This window comes from Ctenocephalides felis, unplaced genomic scaffold (assembly GCF_003426905.1).
Source record: "Ctenocephalides felis isolate EL2017-DRISC unplaced genomic scaffold, ASM342690v1 CF-g0.4_SCAFFOLD_01492, whole genome shotgun sequence".
Lineage (NCBI taxonomy): Eukaryota > Metazoa > Arthropoda > Insecta > Siphonaptera > Pulicidae > Ctenocephalides > Ctenocephalides felis.
The window spans coordinates 45,714,948-45,734,801 of record NW_020537646.1 but is presented as its reverse complement, the minus strand read 5'-3'; the positions used below and the strand labels follow the sequence as shown (position 1 = coordinate 45,734,801).

Genomic DNA, 19,854 nt, shown 5'->3' with positions numbered 1-19,854 from the left:
AATAAATATATGAATGAGGAAATGAATATTTGAATAAAAGTATATTTTGCTTGAAATAATTGGTGCAATATAACCAATGGGTATATAATCATATTCAACAATAATAAAAAGTTGAACGTTTTTGCTCTGTTATAGCATGATATAGTAGATGACAGAGAATCAGTATATAATCTCTTCTCTCTTCAAATACCATGTTCCGTTCTATTCTACACCCACATACGTACTTTGTATACAGTACACGCACTCATACTACGACGAAAAGTTGAAAAACGCGATTTTAAAACAAGCGTTGCTAGCACACGTTTCTCCAACTTTGGTCGATATTATGTTTGCCCGGATGCGGTTCTCGTTTATGCTAGAATATAGCTTAATAGCTTCTGTTTACAAGAGGCGGAAGTAGTCTTTATATACAAATGCCGCAAACTAATTTATGAATGTAGATCATCGTAGAGCACTATCAGGCGGCTAAATTTGAAGTAACATAGTTGCAGATGAGCTACTCGTATCTGACAATGAGGAAAGAACTCTCTTCTTAGTGTTAGCAAGTACAAATGATAGATGCTTCCATACATAAATATAATGGATGCATGGTGTTGCCATGGAACACTACATTCATGAAATATGCGCCTCGAAATAAACAATATACTATGGTCCCAAGTACGTGAATTAGTGTATTAGATGCGTTTTCAACAACGTTGGATTACAAGTTTGACATGCCCCTTCGTTGACGCTGTTTCAATTTATAGGGGTCACAAAATAACGAGGGGTATCGCACGGAGATAGTTCAAGTTTAAAGCAGGCACGGCAAAAATACGTAAATAAAAAACTTGGGCGCTGAAATGCTAAATGTTAAGTTAATAGAAAAACAGTCTCAAGCAAATGCAACTTTTTTTTAGTTTGAGACAACATTTAAACATTTTTTAAGAATTTAAATTTAGAAAATTCCAATATTTATAAAAATAACTAAGGAAGTCAGATCTATTTTAATTTACTAAACATTAAAAATCTCATTGAAATTTGGAATAAAATTGAAAATTTTCAAAATATTGAGTTTTTTTTAGAGTTTGCAAATTATATATTTTAAAGTACTTGAAATTTTACACTCGCAGATTTCAAACGGTTTAATTATTAAGGTACCCTAGGGCAAGTTATAGTAATCGCAAAAAAATCGAAAATAATAGATTTTATTTTTACATACATGTATACGTTACAAGCTTCCTGAATAATTCGGCATACCTTAAAAAAATGATGAATTTGTGTGCGTGTGTGTATATTGGCAAAGGCGGGTCCAACAAAAAGGGCAAAAATTAACCGTTTTTGAGATAATGAAGCATTTGATTAGAATGATAAAAAAAATTTGATTGCTATTGGTGGGGACATGTGCTGATTAGTTTTTGGAAAAGGCATTCGCAGCTATAGCAAATATATTTTGTAGATACGAAGCGAAAAGTGCAATAAATAGATATTTTTGGAGAATGAAGCATCCGATTAGAATGATTCAATAAACATTCGATTCGTATGGTAGGGAGACATGCAAGCTAGTTTTCAAAATTAATATTATTTTATAAAATTATATTATACTAGCTGTACCCCTTCACGCTTTGCCGTGATTTAGTTCAAATTAAAAAGTTGAACAAAGATGTTCAAAAATTTACCTATTCAACAATTTGTCTACTAATTTACCTATAAACCCGTTTATCAATCTACCATTTTACCGGCCTACAAATTTATTTGTCATTCCATTCTACATGTTTACCAATCAACCTGTCAGCCTGTTTATTCGTCTACATATTCGCCTATCTACCAGTTTTTCTCTCTACCATTTTACCCGTCCATCAGTTTACCTTTATAAATTCTCTAATTCACCTTATTTATTGACGCATTATAAAACAATTAAAACTCAAATTAATTCTACTTAAGAATCATCCTGGGACATCAACTAACATTTAAAAAAAAGAATTGGCCATATTGGTCCAGGCGTTATTGAGTTATGCGCTTATCAACACATTTTGCGATTCATTTTTATATTATAGATAATATTTCAAAATTAATATTATTCGAATTTTGATATTCAAAAATATACAAAATTTTGAATTGCAAAAAATCTAAAACTTATTTAATATACTTGAAATTCATTGATCATTGATCAATTTTTGATTATTTTTATTCCTCGAATATTCAATTACAGTAGCAATTTGCTTTAAGGCACAATGCCATGCACCACTAGTTTTTATCTTTATCTATAATATGCGTTTGAAACGGAAATTTCAATCAATTTGCTTAAGATCGGAATTTTATACGCCATTAGCAATTCAATTACTTTGATACCATTTTGTCAATTGGTTGCAATTGGAATTGAATAAATAAATATATAACTTGAACCAGCTCTTGGCAACCGTTGACGTCAACAGAATGCGACAGACAGAGCGCGAGCACAAGCTATATGTTTTCTCTCACGTTCTGTTTTGATGCTCCACAGGGCATAGTAGCGTGCGCGGCTGGTTTTGCTGACGCCTTGGGACAGGGCCAATGCACGAAGGGGGCCATACTGCGGGCTGGCATACTGGAAATGATTCGCTTCATTGATGTGTTTCACCCGCAGAGTCGTCTCTCCACGTTCTTCGAATCGTGCGGACTTGCCGATCTGGTATCGTCGTGCAATAGTACGTACAACCCTAAGCTATTTTACCTTTTTCTAAATAAATGGTTTAGAGAATAAATAGAATATGAGTATAGGGTAACTGATTATTGAATACGTTTTATTATTTGCATTATCACAATAATTGTGTAGGTAAAATTTTGGTAAAGTGTGAGTCCAAACCGTTCGCTTTTAATATAAAAACTTTGCTTTCTGGAGAGATATTCGAGATATGGCACATACTTAGATACTTTCACTTGAAATTAAAAAAAGCATTATTAGACACCGCTTGTACAAATTCTTTTAAGAACTATTTCTTAACAAATTGAATAGACAGTTTGAATAGACCCTTGGCATCTATTTCTCATCTGCAGATAAAATGCATCATGATTCCAAATAATTCTTCTAATGATGATCAACAGTGATTATTTTCATTTTGTTTAAAGATTAAATAGTTTCATTAATTATAGTTAAAGAAAATAGTTATGGCCATGTTTGCTTCGTAAGTCTGGTGAAATAAGTTTTGTTTTCCATATGTTAAATTAGTTTATGCACTAACAGTTTTATCTATAAGCATTTATACTTATACTATAAAAAGTATATTTAAGCAATACTAGACGTCATAATGAATAGACGTGGTTTGAATAGACTTATCGGCATCTGTTTCTCATCAATATTCAAAATTAAAAAAAAAAAAAAAAAAATGAATAATGATTTTAAATTAATCCTCTAATCATTATCTCAGTGATTATTTTGAGTTTCAGTAATTAAATTCAATACAATTAGTTATAGCAATGTTTACTTTACAAGTCTAGTGCAATAGAAACCAACATCAGTATTGTGTAGTTTATGTTAGCACGTTAAAACAGTACAGAAATATATAGCTCTTCCGCTTGAAATTATGTAAAGTAAATTCGGTTTCAACAGTTATATCTTGAACATATCTAATGTCTGCGATTTTTCTCTATTGTTCTCTATATTTATGTAGCCCTAACTACTACGATACGATAATGATCGCAGCCGTCTCACTACCTTCGGTTCTAAATTCGTGACCGTTCTCTGCTTTCGTTTGTGAAGATTTCTTGTTTCCATACTACTCTTCACATGTTGAAGCATAGAAGTTTGTATTTTCTTGTCTCACAGCCAGGGGAGTTAACTCAGCCCTCGGAAAGTTTTAAACTTTTATTGATCGCCGGCTTTTATTGATATTGGATATATTAAAACAAAAATCCTATTTGCTAATTATATGTTTTCTCGACGTTTCTAGTCATTCTAAATCGAATGAGACCAAATATGGAAAGTATGTATGAATATGTGTGCATAGAGCCTTTTCTACTTTTCGTCAACGTTTCCTTAAAAACGGCTGGATTAATTTCAAAAATTTAAAAGCCATTCGATGTATCTCGATAAGGACTATCGTTAGTCAGCGACGATAATGGGCTAAGCCGTTTCTTTGTAATTAGAAGAAAAGTCAAACCGCAATTTTGAATCGATTTTAGAATCGAATAAAGTTTTTGGTAAAGATCGTCCTTTAATGTTGAAAAAATTTTGCTTGGTAATTTTGGATGAAACTTTGTATAACGATAGATTTCGTATTCTGAAATAACGTACTAAAATATTATAGGTTTACGATAGTCAGTTGTTAATTATTGTTGATTAAGTCGATTATTACATGTATCGGAAAGTTGTTGTAACTTACCTTAAGCCAAAATGCTACTGATTATTTTATTTGCTGGAATAGTTGGTCGCCACAGGCGTCTTTCTGAAGAATTTGCCAGAACTGGTAAGACAGTAGAAGAACTGGAGCAGGAATTACTGCATGGAAATCGGCTACAAGGCCCCCATATCGCCAGAGAAACTTATAATGCAATTGTTCACGAAGATTGTGTTAACAGGTAAAAGTTGTAAACTATAAAAGCATACAAAATTATTGTTATTGGTTCTGTGTTTTTATATAAAAAACTTAGCTTTTAGTGTATACGATAAAGGAAAATTGAAAATATATCTGCATATATTGAATAGTGAATATTAAAACAACATTTTCGTTTTTTTGGTTCAACTTACTAACATATTACAAATGTATAAGTGAAAATAAATTAAAAATCATAAATCTGTAAATTGTAAAAACCAAAAATATTAATATTATTACTTGTTCCAGAATTTAATTTTTTTAGAAAAATTATATTTTTCAAAAAATTAAAAAAATATTTTCCAAATTGTTCAAAAATTTCAATTTTTTTTAAGTTCAAAAATATGAATACAGTCTCAGACAATTTCTTAAAAATTATAAAAAATATTATTTTCATACTGCATATTATAAAATGTATAAGTAGAAACTAATTAAAATTCATAAATCCGTTAACTTTTAAAATTGATTATATGTTCCAGAATTTAAATTTTTCAAAAAAATATATATTTTTCATAAATAAAAAAAAATGTTTTTCTTGTACTGCAGAAAATATCAGTTTATTTCAAGTTCAAAATAATGAACACAGTTATTTGTTCAGTATATGTTATTCTAATTTAATTTCTTCATATATATAATTTAACACATCATTTTATTCTGAAAATTTCAATGCGTTTTAGATGTTTCTATAATATGCTATATTTTGCTCTCTAATCGACTTGAATAAGTTACTACAACAGCAAATTCAAGAGATATGATATAATCTATTTCAGTTTTCCATTATTTGTGACAGTCCATAAAATTTTCGAAAAGGAACTCCTTCCAGATGAAATTTTGAGAAGTATTGCTAGCCGCACTGAACATATGTGAGTAAAATAAATTATTCAAATGTATTGAAATCAGCATTTCAGTTTTGAATTCTAAATATGTTGCAGATTTGCGCCACGTCATATCGCCATGTTTTGAATAACAACAAAAGACTACGATATGCGATTAGCTGAATTCGTAATTTTATTTTTATTATTCATAGAATGCTTATATTTAATACACACAAAGCTATTTTGAATAAACATTCGCAGCAGTATTTTATTTAAATTTTAATCGTATTATTTTAGTATAATGAATACTATTTAAATTTCAAGAATATGCAAGTATTGTTTATAGATCGGAAAACCTCTAATACTTCTAACATATGAAAAGTTTAAAATTCAATTACCCACTGTAAAACAATGAGTAAAATTTACATTATTTTCTGATTATTATTGTAAATTTTTAACTTGTAAAAAAACTGGAAATTATACAAATTCAAGAAAAAAATATTTTCAAAACTTGATATTTTGAACATATAAGAAAATTATTAACTTATTTACAAATTAAATTTAAGTTAGTTAGGAACGATTAATAAAATAGTTAATTTATTTTAAATTTTATAGTCAAGTTATAAATTATTTTATTCATTAGCTCGAAACTATGAATATCATTATAAGTAAAATTATAATGAATTTCTAATTTCTGAAAAACAACAGTACATGTGAATTGTTAAAAATGTTAATTGCTAAAGGCGAGCTGAGCCTTGTTTGATAAACTTCTCAGGTTCAAACAATATAACTCATTGTATTATCTTTTATAAGTTTTGGTGAATGTTTAATTTAATTTTTAATGACTGTTTGGTTTTAAACGATTTTTAATTTCCACATTTAAAAAATAAAAAATGAATTTTTACAAGTCTTAAACTAAGTGGTACATAGCATCATTCCTTAATGTAAATTCTTGGAACTTCCCAAATCGTAATTTAAGATATCAAAAATATTGTAAAGTTTTTTCTGAAAATCATAATTATTTTTTAACATTTTTGATTTTTTTGAAAATTTTGGAAAAAATCGATTTTAATTTTTTTTTTTGAAAATTTTGTATTTTTTGAAAAGAGTTTGAAAGGAATTGGATACAAAATTTGTCCTTATTATTAAAATCTCTATAAAATATCTGATAATTAGATGTGCATATATCAAATGATCAATCTTGACAGCCAAATAATTTTTTTAACTTCTTCTATAACTGATAGACCTGCACTTCGTCATGGAAATCGGACGCTACGTCTTCTCAGAAACTGAATTGCCATTTTGACACTTTTTGCTTCGTATCTTCAAAACGGCTCGATATGCCTTGGTCAAAAACTAATAAGCACGTTTCTCCAACAATAGGAATGAACTATTTTTTTTTGAATCAATAAAATTGGCATATATAAACACATGCATACATACATCCGCTTTTGTTCTAAGATAAGCCAAAATGCTCAGAAGGTTTTAAAGCGTAAAGATATACAGACATTTTCATTTTCGATTTTTTTGAGATTACAATAACTTAACTAAGGGGAAATTAAAAACAAGTTTTATTATAAATAGTTTTGCAATTCGAATTACTGCAATACACAAATAATGATATATTGTTTAAGATTTATACTAAACTAGTGATGTATGGCATCGTGTTTTATGGCAAATTGCTGGTACTTCCCATACCGTAACGAAATGTTCGAGGCATATTAAATGTTTTCAAATAGATTATTATAAATGTTGTAACATTGTCTAATATTTATAAGAATTATAAAAACTGAATTGCAAAGATAAATTTATAATTTGTTTAAAAGATATTAGAACTTTAGTCAGAATTAAAATTAAATTCTGAATTATTTTCGATATACAAAGAAAATTTTTTTAAAAAATTGAAACAATTTTTTTTTTAAAGCGATGATTTTGTTAAAACAAGCAGAAAGTTCTTTGAATTATTCAAATCGGACGCTTAGTTCTCACAAAAACTGCCATTTTTTGCACATTTAGCTCTGTATCTTCGAAATGGCTGGGCCTGCATTTGCCAAAAACTAATCATTACTTCGCTCAATCATTACTAATTTAATGTTTTCTGGATCATTCAAATCGGATACTCCGTTCTCTCAAAAACTCGATTTGTATTTTCGGACCTGCCTTTGCCAAAAACTAATCAGCACATCTCCCTATCAATAGGAATCGAATGTTTTTTGAACCATTTAAATCGGTTGATCCGTGCGCCCGAAAACGTCGACGAAAAAATGCCGACATACAAAACACACACATCCATATTTTCTGAGGTATGACAAAATGTTCAGAAACCTTCAAAACGTGAAGATATGCAAAAAAAATATTTTTGATTTTTGGCCCATTACTGTTACTACCCTACGGGAAGTTAAAAAAAACATTTAGCCAAATATAAATATTTTAATATAACCAGTTAAATACGGTAATTTTATTGAAATATTTATATTTTTTACAAAGTATTAACCGAATACATCGATATTCAGTTAATACCCAAACCAAATTTATCGGTTGATATTTATGTAATAATTTTATAGCATTATTAATTTCAAAAATCTACCAAAATTACCTGTAAAAATAATATTTACATTCTTTTAGTTAAAGTGATGGAATGGTTTCAGTTCCATTATTTACATATATAGCATAACTTATAAATAAGTAAATAATCGAAATGCCTCATGCTTAAACAAACAAAAAATTCAACAGCAAGAACGTTAAGCATAATATCTTAATGCTAATTACACCAAAATGCTTTTATCCGTTTCTAACACGAAGATAATTTACTTTTATACATAAAAAGTTTACATTCTTTCATCTAATCGCTGACAGTGATAAAATATACAATTCTGTAATATCATTGTAATTGTATGCGTGCTGTGTAGAGCTGTTCAGAATTACAAGGTCGGTATGAGAGTTTGAATGTATTTATGATTATATATAGTCCCCCCCATATAACTGCACGCTCGTCGTGTATACTGTATACCGCAGCCGGCAACACACTTTCAGAGATCGGGCGAAACCATTCCGCTGGCGAGGGGAGTCCGCACCGTTATAACTTTCCGAGTTATCGTTCGATAAAGGCGAAGCTTTCGTTCTTTGACAACGAAGCAGACATACCATACCCACGAGTGTACCCTGGAATAGGGATTTTAACATTCAGCTTTAATACAATGCAGGTCGTTCAACCGGATGTCGGTTGATGGTATTAATTGTATTAATTTATTTTCATGGTTAGATCAGTAAAACAAACTGTATACATATTTAATATAATACTATTTAAATTCTTCAGTTTTTTTACTAATTATACTAATTACTAATTCTGAAACATTGGGCTAATGAAGTACTGTCTTAATGTAAATTTTTATTTTTGGAAAATTTCATAAATAACGTTCATTATGCTAATTGTTTTCACGGCTTTTCGATACAATATAAATTGCAGAAATAAATATTATTAATTTCCCGTAGAGTAGTTATAATAATAGCAAGAAATCGAAAATGAAATTTTTTGTATATCTTGTTGTGCCTCATCCAGCAACGGAGCCAACAAAATGTAGGTTCTTCCTGCTGCTAAGTATCAAGCTGGTACCAAACTGTGAAAGCGAATCAGTAAAACAGATGAAGACTTTTGATGTATACGCTTATTTAATGATTCTTGTACACTTTACATATAACTTGGACACTGAACTTAAATATAATTCCATTGATTACTAAATATTTCTAACTCATAAAGATCTGAACATTATTATAACTTGATTACAACTGAACTATATTGATCTTAATCCATACTGATCTTGACTCATACTGACCCTTACTCATACTGACTGTTTATTGTATCATCCAGAACCTTAAATAAGGAGTATTTTTTTTTTTTTTTTTTTAACATTATCCAACAGCAATCAGAACATATTGTTGTTCTATGGCTGTTTGGTTCAATATTAACTCAAGTAGAGTTGCACTTGAGTATACAAGTTGGCATGGTAGATAACCCTCCAATGAGGATTACTAGACACTTAGAGAAGATCTGCCGGTTGTTTCTTCTTGAGTCTTCTGGGTTGAGAGTCCAACAGCAGCGGTTGTATGATGGAATTTACGTGGTTATGTAGCCGGGCAAAGTGAGATATGCTTCTTTTACTGATCACTTCTTGTACTGTTTCCATATGGAGGTCATTATGCAAGATTTCGTTGGATACATACCAAGGCGCGCTTGTGATAAGTCGTAAAATTTTTGATTGCTGTCTCTGTAAGGCCTTGATTCTGGTTTTGCTGGCGCATCCCCAGAGCTCGACTCCATAGGTTCATATAGGTTTAATGGAAGATTTGTAAATAAGAAGTTTGTTGTACAGCGACAGCTTGGAGTGATGTCCTATTAACCAATACAGTGACCTGACTTTGCTTCGTATCTCTTTTATTTTTTGGTTTATATGTTGTATCCAGTTTATTTTATGGTCCAAGTGAATACCGAGATATTTGATGTTGGAGACCTCTGGTATAGCCTTGTTATTCATGCTGACAGGAGGGCATTTACCCTTTTTCAGCGTGAAGGTTATGTGGCACGACTTGCTTTCATTAATTTTTACCCTCCATTTTTTGGACCAGAGTTCAATTGAGTCTAGATGCTCTTGGAGTATCTTGCTGGCTACAATAGGATTAGAGTCGGTAGCCATTATAACAGTGTCGTCAGCAAAAGTTCCTGTAAGGGTGCCGTTGCAAGTCGGAATATCATGGGTATAAATGATATACAAAATAGGCCCCAGAGCACTTCCCTGGGGGACCCCGGCTTCAATTTTGCGAAATGTCGATACCTGCCTGCCTACTTTTGTCCGAAAAGTTCTGTCCGATAAATAGGATTTGAAAAATTCATAGTAATCAGGCATAATTTTGTTGATTTTTATTAGGAGACCATGATGCCAAATAAGGAGTATTTAAATAAACAGGTATGACGCAATTTTCTAGAATGTTCGTTATATGTGAGTCAGAAACTACGCTTTACTTAATCGTAAGGCACAGTTTGTGGTTTCAAAAGGAATTTTATCAACACTTGCAAGGTTACTGCAAGCTTACAATGTTAGCTATGAGTAATACTAACTGCGTTGTTCATATTCTGGCCGTTATATAGTAATTTATAATATTATTTATAATTATTACAAAGGGGTGGATACCACTACAATCTTTACGTTTCAAATGTTTCTGAACATTTTGACATTCTTTAGTAAAAATTGATGCATGTGTGTGTGTGTGTGTCAATGTATGTATGTGAGGATACAATTTTCCGTCGACGATTTCGCGAACACGAATCAACCGATTCGAATGATTCAAAACACATTCGATTCCTATTGATGGAGAGACGTGCTGATTAGTTTTTAGCGAAGGCAGGTCTAGCCATTTCGAAGATACGGGGCAAAAAGTACCAATAATGGTAATTCATTTTTTGAGAGAGCGGAGTGAACGATTTGAATGATTCAAAAAACAATTTACTTGCATTGACAAAATGAAGAACACTTTAAATTTTTGGTAAAGCAGGTTCAGTCGTACAAATTTTGTTCACATATCCATGGGTTCCGTACCAAGATTTATAATTTTAATCGTAAGACTGTGACGCGGCGCTTATGCGCTTCAATATTTTGCCTCTGAAATAGCTACATAGAACAATTGCATTGAAAAAAAACATCTTAGTTTTAAAAAAAATTAAAGCAAAAAATATTCAAAAAAAGTCAATTTGTTTCAAAAATTCTCAAAAACCTAATATTTTCAGTTTTCAAATTTTGTTAAAGCTTTTAAAAAGCTTAAATTACTGTACGAAAAGTTCCGTAATTACGGTACGAGAAGTTCCAGCAATTTGTCTTAAGTCACGATGTCATGCACCACTAGTTTCTAATTCAATACGACATATTTTGTAAAACTGCGAAGTCATGGTGCTATTGTATTATATTGTGCGGCGTGAGAAATATATTCAACTCAAAGTTATAGTTGCTTTTGCTATTATCTTTTGTTATCAGTTATAAGTTTATATACTTGTTATCTAGAATAATATTTTAATTTATACATAAATTTTAAATTAAGCATCTCTAATTATGCGTCAAAATATAACAATGGTAAAACCCGGTTAAGACGATTTTTAAGGAATAGGAATAAAAACGCGTGTTAAACGTGATAGGGACGTATGTTTTAAAACGCAGTGAGCGTTTAAAAGAGAAATCGTATTAAGCATGATCGTCTTAACGGGGTTCAACTGTATTTATAAATAAACCGAAACTTTAATGAGTTAGATTATTGTACTTAAATTAGCAATACTCAGTATCTTTAAAAAAAATTATGTAAGTAATTTTTCTCTTAGTTTTTAGCCATAATCGAATCACGATTTTTTAAATTATAACCTATTTTCTAATTGTTGTTTCAGATAAATCTAAGAGAATTATTTATCAGGTAATCATTCAAGGTTTGGCAATATAAGCTATAGTCCCACTGGCATTATTATTATATCTGTAGCCTGTAACGAGAACGTAGAATATTATACGTCGAGCGGGCCTCCCCTCGCACACAACATTGGTTTGGCCCATGCTTCATCATTCCGGCACACTGCGTATTAAACTATACCAACACTGACGTCAATTATTGAATATGTGTTGATGTTATTGCATTATTATTTGTGAATATATTCACGTATTGTTAATTACGTGTTTTTGTGGAAACTTTGGAAATTGTTCAAGGCTATGAGGTTAGTACTTGCAAACTCAAATTATTATTATAGAGCGATAAGATAAATGACAGTACAGTGGCATCGTAGTAGGCGAAATGAATGATATTAATTTTAGGTTATCTACATTAGCGCTGAATATTTTGATAGCATAAGCATTAGAAGTTAGTCGTATTATCTGTATAAATATATGATAAATTTTATCATATGACTAATAGATTAAATATAAAGAATAAAACGTCATTTTTAAATAAACAATGCCCTTGTAAATCTGTTATAATTTTGATGATGATTCAGTTATAGTTCTTTTAAAACTATATATAAAGGCCAAATCTACGATACAATAGACCGTAACATAGCATTGATATGGTAACGCTATGTTACGCTTCTTTCTTCATATAAATTTGTAGTAAAAACTTGCCTAATAAAACCTAACCTAGAAAACGCAAAAAAATGTTATTACAACTGCCTCTTTCTGATGAGTCATGATAACACATACGTGAACTAAGGTCTGATCGCATAGCAAATACATAGCATTTTGACAGTTTTTGCCAAGAAATTACATGCAAAAAAGATCTTATACTTGTATTATAAGGTCTATGAAAAATGAGTCATAACAACGCTATGTTACTGTCTATTTTATCGGAGAATTGGCCCCATAGTTTATAGATTATACGCGTGTAAATAATTTTGATAAGAAAAAAGGAGTGCGCGTAAGGTTCACACGCGATTGAAGTAAAACTTATTTGCTACTGTAGAAGGTGGCATTTGAGTAAAAATAAATACATGATATAACAATTTTGAATAATGTTTATTAATAATATGGTAACACTCGTGATGCACATATTTATTAGTGTCAACCATTATACACATTTATATAATGATAAATTATAAATAATATATTTATAATAGCATTAAAAATATGTATAATATTTAAAAACAATGATGTAATTAAAGTCATACATCAAATATGACATGATCGGTTTGTCATTGTAATTAGCATTTAGAAATGAACTTTTATTAGAGAAATGAAGTAATTGCTGATTAATAACTTCTATAATATTTGTTGAAATAATAACTTCTATAATATTCGTTTACACAGTGGATTATGTTAAACAACGCCTAAACAAAATTTGTTTTTGCAACTTCACCCATCATGCAATTGTGTTTGAAGAACTTCATGTAACTAAAATTAACATACATTCATTGACTGCTTGTAGTTTTGCTTATATAATCTGATTATTTGAACAGCTGTAATATCTGTCTTGCCTAAAAAATATTTTCCATTTTAATAACTTATAGAAACTACGAATAATATAGAAATAATTTCGAAAGAAACATGGCAAAATATTAAGGAACAGTGTAAAATATTCTTCTGATTCAGGCATTTTTCATTAAATCAACATTTGTACTACGATGTAACTTTAAAATGTTTATTTATCTATGCTGATTTCCTTGTTGATATCGGTACGCATACAACGTTGACGCCAGTACGCATACAACGACGGATCTCTATTCACATACGCGACGACTAATCACAATCGACCCGTATAGAAATGATTTCATCGAGAGCGAATGACGAATCATTGGCACTCGATTCTTATCTTATCTTATCTGCCGTAACGCACTTCCGTTGCATTTGTACGGATTTACACCCTAGTCGCGCCTAAAGAAGTTTTACTTCAAACATTTATAAATATTTTCTACGTTTCGTGGATACCTCCTGCTTCAGGTACTTTAAGCTATTGGAAATTCAGTTCAATTATTTTAGTTTGAAAAATAAAATCATTAAAAATATCTAATTTTATAGAACTTTGTTGTTATAGTAAATACTTTTAGATTTAGAGGGTACTATCTATAAATATACTATAGGTTATATTATATTATAAACCAGTTAATATCTGTACTGCGTATTTGTATAACATGTATATTCCGTATTGTAAATAATTCATTAGTAGGTCGTCGCATTATAGGTCAGGTATCAGTCATGAAAGTTATACCTATACCAATAACAAATTACATAAATCCATCATGAATAACGTAAGCCTCTCACAAAAGAATTTTCCTTTTGAGTAGCGATTGCAACAGAACAGACTATAGATCTTCTGATTCTCCAGTATATTGAAATTGGGTGGGGATAGGAATTCCATCCGGGACAGTGGCCGCATCCGTCCTCTTCTGAGGATCAATACCGCTTGCACAACATTTTCTATTTGCTTTTACGTACTTTTTACGAAAGTAAACGTTGATAATATTGGTGTTCAAAGTTGTAGCATTTGAGTCGACATATAGATACCGGTTATAGAAACTGTAGAGAAAAGAGAACATTTAAAGACATTATAAATAAGTTAGTAATATATACAGATAGATAGATAGTATTACACTTTTTTATTCGACGTTGAAATATGTATATTCTTGAAATGCTTGTTTGCAGCCAAATAGTCTAAATAAAAATCAATAAATAATTAACTATTTATTATGTACGTTTCGACACTGTGTGTGTCATCATGCAAGTTCTAAACAATATTTTACAAAGTTTATAATATTACAAGATTACTAGAAGATATAACAAATATAAAAAATATCAACTCATACCAAACCATGAAAAAACATAAAAATTTAATGACATTGTTGAATGGAAAAAAACAAAGCAATAAAATAAAACTACAAACTAAAAGTTAAACGTTAAAATTATGTAGTTAATACATAGACATTACACTACATGGACTGCTAGTTCTCATATGTTTACCGCTGTATATAGTGCTCAAACATAGAAGGGTATGTGACGTCACATGTCTGAACGAATATTGCCGACGACAATCGCGGACTCTCCCGATTATTAATAACACTTCTTATTATTAATACCATTAATAACAAGTCATATTATTAATATCATTTCTTATAAAATATTAGCCATAATAATTGCCATTATATTATTGTAATAAAAGTATCACAAATAATATTTAAATTAAATTAACTATTATGATAATATTATTGAATATTATTAATAACATTTTTTAGGAATTGCCATTATATTATTAAAATAAAACATATGACATATGACATTTAATCAATAGGAGAGTCCGCGATTGTCGTCGGCAATATTCGCAGACATGTGACGTCCATAGACTTTATATTACAGGGACTCGGGCTGCCATACATTTCTCAGGTAAAAAATGTCAGAAGATGTTCTCTGTTAGGAGGGTAAATGTGCCGTCGAGAAATGTCAAGATAGATTAAATAAATGAATACGAACACGAGCGTTGCCGAGAACAGTCGAATGCTCTCGCAACAGAGAACACCTTTTTACATTTTGTATGCGTTCGACTAGCAGTCCATGTAATATAAGGTCTATGACTAATTCACATGATCAACAAATTGTAAATGGAAAACGAAATGCAAGGTCATGCCTTATAGAAACAACGGGGTTCACAAACGCTGATCCAGGGACGAATGCTTTGGAATACTAGCTGGTTGTGGTGATTCAAGGGTGGGAAAAAGACAAACAAAAATATAACAAAGTACATATTAAAAAATTAAAATTAAAAACGAAAAATATAAAAATGTAAAAAGTAATACGAGAATTGTTAACGTGCTGAATGATGCACATACACAGGGTGGAAAGCTACATACTAAATAGTTAATTATTTATTGCTTTTTGCGTTGACTATTTGTCTGCAAATAAGTATTTCAAGAATATATATGTATGTATTTGTATACACTATTTGGCTTTAATAATAACATATATCTCTAACGGCGAAATTAGTTCAAATAAATAATATTTTATTTTAAAAAATATAATTATTAAGGTTATTTAAAAGAATATAATTATTTATATGTGCTAACATTAGATATGTTTCATTCAGCTAAAATAAAATGTTATAAAACATTGTATAAATACAAATAAATTATTATTATTATTGAGAATCATATTAGGATAGGAATATTGATCGTCGTTTATTTTCAATAAATATAACATATGACTACTAACACATGTTTAATAATAATCTTTCAAATCTCTAAAAATAATTTTCTATACTACACCAAGTTTTTCTGACAACGACTCATCGCCATAATTCATTGTCGTCGATATAGTTATATTTTACTTATGTTTCTGAAACAGTTTGTGCAACTTCTGTGTCGTTATATTGTGCAAATAGCATAAAATATTTTAGAATTGTATGGGTGAAACTGTATGTGTTATATGATTGAAAAAGGAAAAGTCTGCATTATAGTCAGCTCGCATAAGAACGAGAAAGGAGAATTTACTACAGACGACGTTGAAACTACAGACTTTAGGCCTGTATATGTTAAATTTTTGTATATAATAAGTTAACAGTTTCAAGTAGAACAAATAAAACTGTTATATTTCTACTGCATCATTCACTATTTTATGATCTCGTTTATTAATGCTGTTATGATTGCTCATGAATTTGATGTTATATACTAATGGTTATAATTTTGGTAATTAGCTTCACGTGTGAAAAGGTAAATACACGATCTCGTGATCCTTATGGCAGTCCTTAGATAAATTGGATGTATGTGTGTTTATATACAATTGTTGATCTATACTTTATAGAAACGGATCTGCTAATTAGAACCAATTAGAATTAACAGACATTTTATTGCATTTGCGGTTTATAGATAGGTGATAGGTTTATAGATTTTTATAGGTTTTTATTTGGAAATATAGCAATATGTGAAAATAGCCCTTATCCGGCATTACTGCATCAATAAAAATTTATCAATATTACAGAAATTGTAATAATAAAATTGTTCACATAGAGATATTGTTTGGGTTGCCATCTATAAAAACCGACCAAATTAGTAGTAAATAATTAAAACAGCTCGAAATAGTTACCGATTAAAGGGCTGTTTTCTAGACTGAATAGCATGCTTGATTTTTTTTTAGATTTCATGATAGTTTTTCAAACCGTTCAAATCACGATGCGAGAAAGCTTGCTTGCTCTGAGCGAGATATGTTATAGCTTGCTAGATTTTTAAATGTGATAAACCACATGTCAATACTGCTTCCCTATTTGTTCGAACAAATGAATCCATCCACAAAAATTATTTCGTTGACTTTTTGGTCTGCTGTCTAGCATGCTGGTTAGGACTGTGCGCTATTTTTGTAAATGGATTTATTCGTTCGACCCATGTGATTTATAATATTTGATAATCTAGCACGCTAAAACAAATGACACTCAAAAATCTAGCAAGCCAAAACAAATCACACTCAAAAATCAAGCAAGCTAAAACAAATCACAGTTAAAAATCAAACATGCTGTGTGGCCAGCTCAGAAAACAAATGTGTGATTTTTTTATAGGTCTATGATCTGATCTTAAGTTCTGATCGTTGTTCAATAATAATAATAAACTAGTGCCTTAAGGCAAATTGCTGGAACTTTCCGTAACGTAACGAAATGTTCGAGGAATATCAAATAGATATTATAAATACTGTACATTGTGTAATATTTATAAGAATTATATAAACCGAATTACAAAGTCAAAAATATTTATTTAAAGTATATAAGGGAGTTTCAAAACTTTAGCCAGAATTAATATTGAAATCTGAATTATTTTCGATATACAAAAAAAATGAAAAAAAAAAATTGAAATGAATTTTTTTGTCCAAAAGCAATTGTTTTGTCAACACAAGCAGATTTTTTTTTGAATCATTCAATTCGGATGCTTATTTCTCTCAAAAACTGCATTTTTTTATACATTTAGCTCTGTATCTTCGAAATGGCTGGGCCTTCCTTTGCCAAAAACTAATAACCACTTCTCCCAATCATTACTAATCGAATGTTTTTTAGATCATTCAAATCGGATGCTCCGTTCTCTCCAAAACTCGATTTCTATTTTCTGCACACTTTGCTTTTTATCTCCGTAACGGCTGGACCTGCCTTTGCCGACAACTAAACAACATATTTCCCTATCAATAGGAATCCAATGTTTTTTGAACCATTCAAATTGGTTGATCCGTGCGCCCGAAAACGCGAACGAAAAAATGCGGACACACAAAACACACACACATGCATCCATTTTTTTCTGAGGAATGCCAAAATGTTCAGAAACCTTCAAAACGTGGGGAAATGCAAAAATTTTCATTTTCGATTTTCGGCCCATTACAATAACTACCCTACATGAAGTTAAAAATGATTATTAGACATATGCACCATCAGATTAATTTGATAATAATCAGATAAATTTGGAATTTCAGATAATGTTTTATATAACACATGTTGAGAAATCGAAAAATTTACAGCAACTTGTCTTAAGGTAGAATTTAATATACCTCTTGTTCAATTGCATTCATAAGACCTTTAGGATTAAAATCCCTAACCCAATTTGGAATATATGTGTGTACATAATTCCTACTCGTCAGAGCGCTTTCTTTCATGCGGCAGGTATTAATACTTGGATTAAACCATTTCCAGATTGAGGGGAAGCTCGTTCGTTGTGCAACCAAATGTAAACTAGAATATACACATCATGTCAATTTCAACGTTCGCATATCGTTTATCTCGTTTGTGTACAGTTACAACTGCTGATAATGGTGCTAACGCAAACGTTATTTTTATTATAAATGGTTTTGAATATTAATAGCTGATTAATGATTGTTATTACTATTAAATTAATAATATCACCTTGGAGTGAGCTTGTCCTAATTATATTTGATGCATCTGAGCGGGACAGAGCTATGTCTTTGTTCATCGTTCAACTCATATGGTGGGGAGCCAGCTCATGTGTACTGTGCTCAGGCGCAACGCAGTTCTCACTTTTCTGCCTCCCGTAATGATTGTGATGAGAGGGACGGAAGATGTGTTACTCGTACAATGTTCGAACTCTGCTTGGTAATGCGGTTGTTGAGTATAATCCGGCTTTCCATTGGTTCCCGCGAACCTTTTTCTCCCCACCATTCTATAGAACAGTGTTGTAACTGTTCTCCAACAAACTGATGTGAACTTGGCTTCAAACATTCATGCCAGATGTGAGCTCTATGTAGATATTCTGTGTATGTTTATCTTTATAGTGATTTTCATGATTTGTTTTTACGGTTGAAGTTATTTAACTTGAATATAAATTTTTTTTTAACTACCTACGTGATACGATAATTAAATTCATGTGACTAAATGTTTGTTTTCAAATAAATAATTCAGACATTTTAAAGTGTGAACCGGCGTCACGTCCAAACATAAATGATGAGTGCGTATATTAACGTAAGTGTATTGGTTTATCGTTGATTGTGTCACGCTTGTTGTAGTGAATTTACAGTTTGTTTTTATGTAATTTTTGACAAAACAAGGTTCGAATGTTGATCATCTTAGGGCAGTGGTTTTCAACCTTTTCGGAGCGCCTCCCATTTTTACAAAAAAATTGTTGTGCTCCTCTTAATTTGCCAACAATCTATTTTCATATATACTCAACTGATATTATAATTTAATTACTACAAATTAATATACGATATTATGTGAAAATATACCCGAAAAATAATTAAATAATTATTTTGATTTTATATCTTTCAACATTTTTTGTTTATTTTGGTAAATAGTATTTTGGAAACAGCTATACACCCCCCCGAGGGTCGCGCCTCACAGATTGGAAGCCACTGTCTTAGGGGTTTATGACATTTCCGAACGAGATGATTACGGAAATTGTTAATTGCTGTTATGCAATATCAACATGTATTTTTGTTTTTGTGACTTTTAGTTTTATTAATTTAGTGCATTTTATACATATTAGTTTTATTTATTTTCCTTTATATATA

At 30.5% G+C, this 19,854-nt stretch overlaps 1 protein-coding gene across 3 annotated transcripts in view; it reads left to right on the top strand.

Annotated features, from left to right (window-relative positions):
- The window catches only part of LOC113370244, a 44,128-nt gene that overhangs the window by 12,109 nt on the left and 12,165 nt on the right, over window positions 1-19,854 (top strand). The window contains exon 1 of one of the 3 annotated variants that reach the window (XM_026610914.1): window positions 12,012-12,104. The exons of 1 other annotated variant lie outside the window; for it this stretch is intronic. In XM_026610914.1, coding sequence (XP_026466699.1) covers window positions 12,100-12,104 — 5 coding nt within the window. In that variant the 5' untranslated portion in view covers window positions 12,012-12,099. Of the gene's footprint in view, window positions 1-12,011; window positions 12,105-19,065; window positions 19,307-19,854 lie in introns of those variants that run through there. One more of the 3 variants, XM_026610915.1, reaches the window with a different exon arrangement.